Source organism: Centroberyx gerrardi, chromosome 12 (genome assembly GCF_048128805.1).
Source record: "Centroberyx gerrardi isolate f3 chromosome 12, fCenGer3.hap1.cur.20231027, whole genome shotgun sequence".
NCBI classification, from domain to species: Eukaryota; Metazoa; Chordata; class Actinopteri; order Beryciformes; family Berycidae; genus Centroberyx; species Centroberyx gerrardi.
Window position 1 is genome coordinate 20,198,628 of NC_136008.1, and position 12,732 is coordinate 20,211,359.

General features: G+C 41.8%; 1 protein-coding gene across 7 annotated transcripts in view; it reads right to left on the reverse strand.

The window, feature by feature from the left end:
- The window catches only part of LOC139914154 (plectin), a 118,389-nt gene that overhangs the window by 39,573 nt on the left and 66,084 nt on the right, over positions 1 to 12,732 (reverse strand). For 5 of the 7 annotated variants that reach the window (XM_071902380.2, XM_078287122.1, XM_071902375.2 and 2 more), the window contains exon 2: positions 3,097 to 3,158. In XM_071902380.2, the coding sequence (XP_071758481.2) occupies positions 3,097 to 3,158 (62 nt within the window). Of the gene's footprint in view, positions 1 to 3,096; positions 3,159 to 5,776; positions 6,071 to 12,732 lie in introns of those variants that run through there. The other 2 variants (XM_071902379.2, XM_071902378.2) reach the window with 1 other exon arrangement.

Here is a 12,732-nt window from a genome sequence, read left to right on the forward strand (position 1 = left end):
ATGGAGCTTTGGCAGCAAAGGTAACTAACACTACGGCCACTAGAGATCACTGTCTACACATTAAAACTTCTTCTACTTTAATCACAGATAATAGGTTCAGTGTGCTGCCTAGTTTGCACTACTTGTGTGTGGTGCACTGGTACTTAGTATCCTACACAGTACTTTTATTTGAGAGACGTTTCTATTCTTTAATTATTTTCAGAGTTGGTGTCTCTATCAGTGTCACTTACAATCAAAATATCATTGTAGAAACTTATTTGCACACAACTCAAACAAACTTTACACACATTTTACCAGAAAAGGATGCTCCGTATGACATCAGGTTGTTAATTTTGTCTGTTCAGATGCTGATTTTGAGCTTACTGCGCTGTATTTGCTTCAGTCTATCTCTTCAGCGCCTATTGAAGCCCCGTCCATCACCACCACTCCATTACTCTACACTGAAGAGGCTGTGGTTCTGCTCCATGTGATCACAGTCACGTTGTTGCTGGTGAAAGGTAGTGTTACACTACAAATTGTCAAATGTCAAATGAGCTGTTTGATCTGCTTCTTTGTGAACTTTTCAAGGTGAAAATCATTAGTCCAGACAGCTGACAGCCCCTCATCTCAGTCCAACCACACACATCTGTGATCTGCTCTCTGGAAACAAAACACTTCACAGGTTTAAAGCGTGCATGAGACGATGTTTTACATGATCCTTACGTCATTTTACTTAATTCCTCTGAACTCTGAAGGCGATCCTTTCTTTAATAGCCAAATATATTCTCGATTTACAATGATTAAGGTGTTCTACTGAACACTGAAGAAATCTGTTGAGAAACACCCTTATTCTGCAGCCTGCCTGACTTTCCACTCTACAATATAACAAGATTTACGCAGCGGGGGAAACCACTCAGTGTCCCTTTACAGCTCCTCATAGCTGCACCCAACCTTGAGTCTGCCCCTGTCGAGCCAACCATTAAACCATTAAATCAGTTTAACATCAGAATAACCTTAGGGGAGGAGGCTTTCACGCAGCCAGACAGTTAACACTTTCCCTGCCAAATATGATATATGCTATTTTTATATGGCTTCTCTTCACAGTCTCTCTCCATCTCTAATCAGTGACATGGATGTGATTAAAACTGCAAACTGCAACTCCCATCCCCACTAACTGAGACCCCACATATTCTCCCTATTTGCCCAAGTGACAGATTTATATTTAACAGAGAAATGCAAAACTGTCTCCAAAACAACAGCGAGTGAGCGCTCCGTCCAGTGAAAGCTGGACTCACCAATGATGACTGAGCCTGCTGCCAAAATAGTTTTTTCACCTCAACCCACACCAGCCACTAAGTAGAAGACATTTTGATGAGTTTAGTGACTGGTAATGACGGGTAATTCAAAGCAAACTCCATCTCTTGAAAGTTCTGGACTTCAACAATTACTCAGCAACATGGACGTGAATAAATGTAACTTATGCAACTTCTATGCTCCCACGCATCAATACGTTTCTTTCAGTTTAGGCCAGGCATGACTGCAGGCAGCCACCCAGGCCCAGGAGTCTGTTCAGCACATGTGCTACTGTTGGCCCAACCACCACGGGCTCCGGGCCCAGACCAGAATCTGCCTTTTCAGAGGGAGCTAAGTGAAGCCAGATGTCTATGACTCACCCCCATATCCACAGTGAACACTTAAGAGAAACGAGAGGGAGCATGTTCGGTTATATGAGTAGCCGAATACGTTAGCACTGCACATTCATGGAAAGGAAAACACTTCTCTTTGTGCTTCAAGTTTTTCCCCCTTGTTCCATTAATTTCTAAAAACGGGAAATGAATGGCCCTATGTCTTTGGAGTGAAGATAGAGAATAATGTGGAAGCACTTAATGTCATAAGCCTGTAAATGTTTTGGTGCCAGTGGGAGTTCCTTGGGTGAAAAATGACACGAGCGGGGATATTTTTACATGCTCTATAGGAGGGGCGTTGTGTTGCAGAGGCTAATTTTTCACTCCTAATGAGAAACTCCAGAGTGAGTTGTTTGGCCTGTTACCCCCCCCGCTCCCCCCTCCTGTCCTGTACATCCCCCTCATTGTGACCTAAGTGTGATGAATTGGATGGCTTTCAGGCCTAAGTTTGGGAACAGCGAGTGAGGTAGGTGAGAGGAGATGAGTGGTGAAGGACGGTGTGCATAGTCTCTCAGCTGATGACAGACCGGACTTCTGGTACGCCTCCCTATCACAATACAATGCTAGTGACCAAGACTGAAACAATAAGTCACAAGCTAATGTGTGTGTATGTGTGTACGGGGGGGTAGTCACTCCCACCAAGACACTTCCAACAGTGAACAGGTCAGGGCCCACACCATAGATAATAATGGCCTGAGACTCAAAACAATCAACAACATAAAAGTGTGATCTTTGTGGGATCCTGCTCTGCTGTCATAACATTGTGCTGCCCTGCATGTATGTCATCATGACTGTCTGTGTATTCAGGTTAAACCAACATAATCTCATCTGCATACTGACAACGACCTAACAAAAAAGCAAACATTATCCTCCTAAATATAGAAATGATCCTCCATGATTATTGTTTTGATCAGCCTTCACTATCTGATAAAAAACATCTTGCCAACACCATTATAAGCCAAGCCAACTATATGCTATGCTAATTAAAGAGCAAGTGTTTTTTGGTGGAGATCAGTGACCTCTGAGCATCTAAATTGCAGCCATCAGAAAACACTCAACTTCACACCCTGTGGTTGAAGGCAAATTAGGACGATGACTCACTGAAGAAACATGTGCAGTTTGCCACTTGCATTATTCAGTCCTGGACCACAAACAGCAAAATTCAAAATGAATTCCGCTTTGATAACTTCTGCGGTTCTTATGTAACAAAGCTGTCAACCGCATAAAGTTCATTCAAGTGAAGTGACATTTATGGACAATCTCCAACAGATTTCCATTTATTATGTAGAAATGTACCTTATTCGTCTGAAAATTGGTATGAAATATGATATTGTGTGTGTGTGCATATGTTTGTGTGTGGGCAAGCATGCATGAATTACTATGCTACTATGAGAGAGAGTGACAAAGGACCGGGACAAGAACAGGCCTTTACCTTTATCAAGTGCTTGTTCACCCATTTTGTGAAGGTCTTTTTCTGTACTCGATCCCGTTCATCTGCAAAATACAAAAAAAAGTCGAACATCAGACATGTATACAGTGGGAAAATTAGAAATTCTGAGGGAGAAATCAGTTTTGATAAGTATGAACATTCAAACAACAAGATCTGATATTCCTATCCCTTGTGCCATATGTTTGAGCATCTAAGTAGAAACCTAAAGTAGCTTGATGTAAATCCAGAATAACCGTGTACCAGCGAGGTATTCTTTGAGCAGACGGCTACAGAAAACCCTCCCAGTGAGATCAGATGGAGGTTTTAAATATTTTATATAACAGCAGTAAAAATATCAAATATCCAAGATGCCAGAGAGTTTTATTTCCCTTGGACAAACAGAAGTCATCCTTGTGTGGAATCACGCCGCTATCATAACTGTCTTGACTGTGCGTGCCTGCATGTGAGTCAGGCCGCATCAGAGCACATTCATTGTCGGCAGATGTGCCCCTATTGTCTAGGAAAGGTTGTGTTTGCAAGGGCATGTCTCTCCCTCAGACATTATCTAAAGAGATCAAATGTTGTGAAGTGTGAAGATACTGTGCAGCTGAGTTGTTCTGAAACACAAAGCATTAAACGTGTTATAACTATTACTGACTGATCTAAAGCACTTTTTTCCCAACAAGAAATGGCAAGATCTCAGAGGGGAACACACCCACTAAGACAACATACCTGCTCACACCCACCCAGCGTTACTACTAGAGCTGGAGTTTAGACTGTAGACACTGACAAAAACCACAAGGCGTGTCACTGCGACTCATTGTGGAACAGTTAGGGACAACGAGGCGTCATAGCAGATGGATTTGTCTGTTTTCTGTCTGGTTTTTTTCATTGTATGACGTAAGTATTAACTGTGATACTGAACATTGCACTTAGGCCTCATTTAGGAAATTCATAACTCCATAACACTTCATATAATTTCATTTTATTGAAGGCACCCGCATCCACTGACTCACAAGGCAAAATTTATTTCATTCACATTATCCCAGAATGACCTATGGACGCCAACACAAAGTCCTGTGCCTTATCAGTGTAACAAGGGAGTGACACGCTGCCGTATTAAATATCTATAATGACACACACCCTGCAATGAAAACCAAAGTGCAGAGGGCAGGGCAGTGATTTGTAAAAAAAAAAAAAAAAAAAAGGCACCCAGAGGCTACACTGGGTTTGTTTTCTCAGGTGGGCGTCAGCAACGACTTCTGTAAATGTGTTATGGAACTGTGTTTCCATGGAAACCTCACACAAACACCAACAGACCTTTGACCTCCTCGTTTATCAATTAAACCAAAGGGGACTGTGATTTACTATGTGACCTCTGTAGCTCTACTTCCTGTCTAGGGGGGCAAAGTGTCATGCTGAGGGGAAGTGTGATGATCGGTGACACAAAGACTAACAACACTGGGATGTTTCCCAGTGGCTGCTGGGGACATACGTAATTTCTCACAGGAGTTGCACCTTGACCTACAGGTCATTCCATTCCATTCACACCACGTTACTTAATACTGGTGCTGTTTCAACTGCTGCAAACGACAACTCTTTGTGGACCCATTGCTCTTTAGTTCACTGAAGGGTATACGAGTAGATGGGGGTTGAGTGAACTTTAAGTATCAAATGTCACTAAACACAAACAGGCTTTAGAGAGGTGTGGATTTAAAAGTCCCAAACGTTGTGTGAGTCAACAATTCTAGATAAAGATCGGCAAAGATGCAGTGTTTGTCTGGTATCAGTGTTCGTCTGAATTGTCCACTGGAGCACCCATGCCATACTACTACTGAAAACCAACCAATCATTGCACAGTGTGGCACAACATTAAAGCAAACATACAATCACAATGGCAGAATGAAAGCGCTTCACCGAAGGCAACACCTTGATTTCACTGCACAGCAAATATTTTCATATAATATGCTAATTATTTAAGCATTTCATATGAGGACCTGCATAAATGTCTTGGAAATTTGACAAAAGAGATGCCAGCACAAAAAAAAAGAAAAAAATCTGACTGGAAAAAGGGAAGCATGCAACATATCATCATATTTACCAGCTACTGCTTAAAGACAAATATAGCTGCAGTCAGTCCATCACCACAAAACACATGCATGCTGTATTGTGAATGGGCTTTGCTGACCAATACCAAGTGAGAAAGCTGCTGATGCATTAGGAAGGGGGAGTATCCTCCTTAAGTCACAATGTGGAGAAACAGTGGACAACAGTGCAATCAGGATAACTGCATTTCCATCTTTTTCTAACTGTAAGTGATGGATGATATTTTCCTCTAACTTACATGTGACAACAATCAAGGCCTCAATTAAACTCAATAGGCCCTCCTTCAGCTAAAATGACACTATCTGGTGGTAGAATCTGACAGAGTTACTGACATACATGAACATATATCATTATACCACACACTAGCCAATTTGCCCGCAAATTAAACCTCTTCAGGCTCTTACTGGTTTATAGAACCTGAAAATGGTCCAAACTTGAAATTAGTGACGTAAAACGCTCCTCTCACTGGAAAACCAGTTAACTCTTGCCCAGTGGCATCTGACACACAGGAACGCTTAGATGGGAGATTAAGGCTTGCGATTAAGTTTTTTTCTAGTAAATGCCACCATACTGGTACCTTTCCTGCCGTCCATAGCCTTCAGCATCCCCTGGTAATAACCTTCGTCTGAGGGCACCCTGTCTCTGCCCATGCTGTCAGAGGAGAAATTCCTGTACCTCTGCTGCTGAGAGTTCATTGTCACTGTGTCTCAGTGTTGCTTCTCACACAGAATAATAATCCTAATATATAAAAATAAAAAAAGGCAATCCTCCCTGGTGTTTTGCCTTGATATAAGCTTCTGCTTTTCTTGCTTCTGTCTATCCCTCGGGTCCTCGGTTGTCCCAAAGCAGTCGGAGCATGCAGTCCCGTGGCCACAATCCACTCAGCACTTCAGAAACCTATGATTTCTCTCTCCCTCCTTGCCTCGCAACCTCTCTCTCCCTCCTTGGGTTCGGCTCTGCCCTTCCTTCCTTATTTTTTTTTCTCCTTTCCTCTCTCTCTCTATTCCTTTCAGAGTAAATGGTGCCTGTGGGCTATGGAGTCTGGGCCTGTCCTTGTGTGTGTGATGTGTGAGTGTGTATTTAGTGGCGGTGTGTGTGTGGGGAGGACATGGTGGGTAGGGCTTTGGACACACCCCTTCCTTCTCCACTCTGTCATGTTGCTGTGCTGAGACGCCGAAGAAGAAGAAAAAGAGGAAGAGGAGGCAGGGAAAGACGAGGTGTGGTAACCTGCGTGCACTCTCACTTAATCGCTTCATTTGCGCAAGAGCGCACACACACACCTTGCATACACACGCACAAGCTGAGTCAGTAGTGGCACTTAAAGTCATAAAAGACTGTGCTGATATCGTGTTTCTGCGTTGTATTGCATTACATAGTGCTAAGACACATAATATACAAAATACAATACAAAATACATACTGAAAAGGCTTAAAAGTTTCAGGCTGCAAACTACTGAATCAAACACACACACACACACACACACACACACACACACACACACAGACCTATTGTTAATCATTACTTATTCACTGCATTCCTGAGACATTTCACAGCAGGAGTTACTCATTGTGATGGAAAAAGAAGGAAATGGGAGATGAGACAGCTAAGGGAAGGGCTGCTGTGGGTGCCAGACACTGACTGATGAATGGACACGCCCTGAACATCACTGATTTCCTAAGAAACACAGTATCTGACCACACAGTGTCCTGAGAGTGTTTGTGTGGGTGTTGTTAAGAGTGACAGCTCAGAGTACAACTGTGATCTCCACACAGTTCAAAACATCATCATTATTTAGGAAATACACCAACTTCCTTGCAAGCGTAATGGATGATACAAATCACTGGTCAGTGCTCATCGCTGTGGTGTTTCTGCACTGCACTTCCCAGAGATCAGCTGTCAATCAAACAGTGTGTCCAGTACTGTGACGTCTTGTTCCTTGGATTTTCTGTTGATGAAGTTTGAGTTTGTGTAGCTGGCGCTCTTTTCTTTGTCTGCTCAGCCATGGTGGCTATCACTGCTCATGCTAACTACCCAGTTCTTCTTCTGTTTATTTCAAACAAACTGGAAACGTACATGTAAAGCACATCACTTCACTGTGCGCCAGAGGATTAGGAGTGTTTAGAAAAGCAAATGTAAAGGTTTCATGAACTGGCTATAGTATGAATCGCTATTGTGTTATTATATCAAATGTCAATAGAGAGCAGCATTTATTTATATGAAAATATCATGGATTATTACTTTAACCTTTTCCAAATCACGGGATACAAAGTGGTTAATGTGCAGGTGCACAACAATGTGGGAAAAACATGTTTTTTACTTTCACAGACTATTCAATCAGCCAACAAAATCCTATTAAAACCAGGAATGTCTTAAATTGGTGGGGTTTTTTTTATACCTGCCACATTTTAATTGAAGTTGCCTTCCAGCACACAGTTGCAGCACCGCAAAAACTAGACCTGTACAACTCAATCCTAACTCCTGAATTAACTGACAGTTTATCAAGAGAGTCCGGGGCTTATTCACACAAAGTCCCTCCAGTGTGGTGCCCTATATGGTTAGTGTGTGCTGACAGATAAACCAAAGCACAGGGTGTGACCGCACCTCGGCTAAATCCTACCCCTTTAGCCCTGAGGAGGTATGTATCTCATTTCCCCACCCTGCCTGACATCACATTATCGAGCATCTAAAACCACTTCTTCTTCCAGACTGCGGCGCATTTAAAATGGCCTGTATGAACACGAAGCTACTTAATGTGTCAGTGTAAGTGTGTGTGTTTGTGTACGTGGGTGAGTGTGTGTGTGTCTCCGTGAGTTTAGTAATTTCAAGCCACGTTTGCAAATTTGGAGACACACCTTGGTAGTGCCATACAATGTCTAGGCAAGCAAAGGAATTAAGGAGTGGTAAGTGGGAATGCGATTAGGTCCTAAAAAGGAGAGGAATCACAGAATATACTGTAAAACACTGACACCCCTTGACCGTAAAATGTCTTTATACACACACAGTCTCACACTATACACACAGCACTTTGATTTAAATAGCTGTCAAATCAGGTCTTTATGAATGAGACTGGCAAACGGTCTGCAGAAAATTTAAAAAAAGTATTTTCATTTTGAGGAATTAGGGTGAAATTCGTTTTAATTTTGCATATTGGATCTTTATATAGATAAAACATTCACTTTGACATCACAATTATATTTGGTGCAATGTGGGTGCGGGCTGCACAGTTAAAGGCATGTTGAAATGTTGAATATGTTGAAGGCATGAATGATTTTTTGGAATGTTTGCATGATCACCTAACCTGATTTTGTGTCGGAGCAAAGTGCCATGCTTGAGGATCATCATGCATAGAGAATACAATAGGATAGAATGGAATAAAGGGTTTCCCAGGAAGGATAATTGACAGTGACGAAGAGGAGGTAGTAGGTGGTAGCTGATGTGGTTTAGAGCCATTTTTAGGAAGAACAACACACGTGACATTCTGGCAGTGGCACAAGTACCAACACCTACTTGAGCTGGCTTCTCTAAACACGATGGGATATACTAGCAGGGGACTAAACCCCACATGAGAACAGGCGAGGACACAGAAACTGTGGAACATCTTAGTCATGAGATCCTTTCTCCACAGAGAGACATATCATTAAGGTCTCAACATGCTTATTACACTGCTCCCTCATCTCGCTTCATCAAAACCAGATGGAACGCTTAGGCTTTTATAAAAGCAGAAAGAGCTCGGTTAAAATATGAAGCACAAGTATTTTCTCTCCAAATGACAAGTTTGAGGTTCAATCATTTTCTATAAAGGAGCTGACAGGGACTTTGTGTTCCCACACACTGCTCTTGCATTACCCAGCAAACATTTTGACGCCGAGTAGATGTTGATGTGACGGCCTGCACCAACGTTAAAAACCCGTGTAAATACAGCGCCAAAATGAAAGTTGAGACGACGTCTGTAGTCGTTCAGCTGCTACTTGCATCGTTTTGTGAAATCTGGGCCATCTTTCTGATCAGTTCAGTTCAAAACAGGTGAAGATATTGTAACTTTCTAGTGCGAGCTTTGTTAGTTTGCTCTCTTCTATTTCAGGGGTAAAGGTCAGTTTAAAGGTCCTAGTAATGACCTCGGTGAAATGACCGTTTAGAAAGCTTTAACAGCTTTAATCCAGTGTGCAGATAATCCCTTTTTGAATCACTTTTCATGACTTTTTATCCAGCACCTGGCCTAAATATAGGTTGGATGTGTACACCTCTACTACCCTTCGTGAGCAAATGAGACCATGATCGAGATGCTTGGTAGCCTCTGTGTTTCTCAAAATTAAGACCACATTTCCCATAAACCCTGTTGCTTCCTGCACACCCTGCCCCTCCCTGGCATCTTTTACTTCACTGAAGAGGGTAAACATGTTGGAAGTGATTTTTCCATCGGCCTTTCACTCCTTCCACATCTGTCATTGCCAGAAACTCTGGAAGCTTTAGCTCAGTTTGTGCTGGAAGAACAGCACCCTCTTTCCTCTTTTGTGCAGTAAAGCGATCCCATCAAACTGGAACCGTCGGCACATGATGTAAATGCAGTGTAGAGAGGCTGGTTGAAGCTACCAGTCTTCTTGGTGATGGTCTCTCAGCGGTTTGCAAAGGTAAAGGTGGAAGCAGACCCATCTCTTCTCGCGTTAAAAGGGAAGAGAATGGATCAGGCATTAACTAAATTCGATCAGCTTTGCCTATACTCCCAAGAATCTGTCTGTTTAAATTCTACAACGTCTTTAAACTGCTACATAAATACAGAGCCTGACCATGCAAAGTAACAAGTAAGAGGCCATTTTGTTCCCCAAACTGCCATTTATATTCACCTCTCACGTATATAGACAAACACATGGCAGCGCTTACAGCTGTTTAGGGCCAAAACAATCTGTATTTAAGCGCTCAGGGACCTCATTCCCAAAGGAAACAAACAGATTAGAGGACAAAAGAATGAAAAGAATGTGCCATTATGGTTTTGAGAGTGCTGATCTGCTGAGGACATAGAGGGGTTTAGAGAGGGAGTGGATGGAAAACACCTTTCATTGTAGAGGATGAAAACGCTGTAGAAGGGATTTGCTCTCCCAGGTTAGGTTACCTCTTTCTCTCTCTCTCTGTCTCTCTCATTTTCCCCCTCCCTCTCTCCCTCCCTCTCTCCCTCCCTCTGTCTTGTCATTTCAGGTGAGAGTGTAAGCGTCTGCTGCAATATCTGGCCGCCACACCCCACAGGGAAAGGAATGTTAATAAAACTAGGAACAGCCTCAACACACCCTGACCAAACCCTAACCTCAATTCATATCTGAGGAGGAGGAGGAGGAGGAGGAGGAGGAGGAGGAGGAGGAGGAGGAGTGAGGGGAGGAAGAGGAGGAGGAGTGAGGGGAGGAAGAGGAGGAAGGGGAGGTAAGCTGCCACCTGAATCACAGTGCACGCCGCACCGTATTTCCCTCTGCTGGGCTTAGCATACAAAGACAGTTGAGCAAAAATAAACCTTTTGAAGGTTAGGATTCGTAAAGATCAAAAGCAGTGCTATCCAGTCTGTGATGCTTTGTACATGAGGCATGTGCTGATCAGTTACATGTTCAGGGTATCTGCAGGTTTCAGAAAGCCAAATTTCACACTTTTTAAGACCTGTTTAATAAGACCTTTTTAATCATTTAAGACCAATTTAAAAGCCAAAACACAGACACAAAGCTGCCAAAACCAGCCTACTTCTGACTGAACAAAGCTAATGAGAGTAGTGAAACTATAAATGGGCAGTTTAAGAAAAAGGACCACAGGGAATTAATTGTTATGGGACATGAAGTCCAATTGTGTTAGTCCAATTGTGTTTAATAAAGCAAATACGGTGCATATTGTACTACTAAACCTGTTCTGTGTAAAGAAACTTGAAAAAATAAGACCTGTACAACTGTAAAGAAGACCCTTTAATAATGGCCTGATACACAGATATAAGACCAAATTATTAGCAATCCATGAAAGGTATAAAATGATATGCAATTATACTGTTTGAGTTTATATCACTGGAAGAGTACACAACACAATCATCCAGTTCATACGAAAGAGTCTCTGAGTGTTTGAGCTAATTTTAATCACAAGGATGTTTGTCACAGCCGTGCAATGCTGCTCTGTCATGATATTATCCACACGGATCTTCAGCCTGGCAGCAGATTTTAGATGCCATGGTCAGAATTAGATCTGAAGGTGAAGCTGCAAACCCAATTTAACTCAGACTCAACAAGCCTCTAGATTAGCCATGGCAGCTGAGTTTTAAAATAGCTTGGTCCTGAGCTTCAGAAGCCTCTGTGGAAAGTCCCACATCTGGGAATTAGCTATTGTGTCTGTCGCTTATCTTTCATTTGGTGAATTGAAGTGCAACAGAGAGTTTTGGAAACCAGCACCAGCACAGAGGACAGCGTGTAAAACGGCATGTGTCTCCCTCTACAGGCGGCGGGGGAGGATAGAGTACCAAAATATTCTACTCAAGTAAAAGAGCTATTACATGACTCAAATCTTACTTGAGTACAAGTAAAGTTACTAGTGTAAAAATCTACTTAAGTAAAAAGTAGCTCATGTATAATGATTATATGGACTCTAAAGATAGTGACTTACTCAAAAGAGCTGAATGTTATTACAGATCTTTCCCATGCAATGAAAAAGGACACGTGTTGGAATTAAGTTGTAAGTATTAAGTTCTAATAATGGTTTACCAAAAGTGCTTAAACAAAATAAAGCATGAATCAGCAACAATTTAGAGATGTTTTAGTAGTGGGGTTTGACCAGAGAACCCTCTGTTCTTCACTAACATACTCAAAACAGTGTTTTCAGAGCTAGAAATCTAAACTGGCCAAGGTTTGGATCTGATGTCACCAACTTAGCGGATTCAATTTAAAATGTAGTGAAGTATAATACTGAACTCAAGACAGTGATAATCCATGAAATATGTCTTTTTTAATTTCGTCTCAATCTTTGGTGCTCATTTGTAGTTGTCACAGTGCTTCAGCACTGCACTTCCCACAGATCAGCTGTCAATCAAATAGTGTGTCCAGTACTGTGACGTCTTGTTCCTTGGATGAAGATCTTTTTCCTTGATGAAGTTTGACTTTCTGTAGGTGGCTATCGCTGCTCAAATGTTAACTACCCAGTTATTCTTCTGTTTATTCCAAAAAAACCAGTAACGTAAAATGCATCACTTTGAGGGTGGCAGAGGATTTTTCCTGGAAAGACCTACCAGACACCAGGCGTTTGGAACAGCAAATGGAAAGGTTTTCATAAACTGGCTATAGTTTCAATAACTAATGTGTTCAGCAATCGGCAATAGAGAGAAGTAAAACAAACATTTACTTATATTAAAATGTTGTGGAAAATTATGTCCAAAAATATCTAAAAGACTATAGATACACAAAAAAGCTACTAAATTATAGTCACAAGAGTAAATGTAATGTATTACTTCAACCCTTCATAGAAGATAAACTGCATAATAAACTACACACAGACTACTGGAGCTTTTTCAAATAAGTACAATAA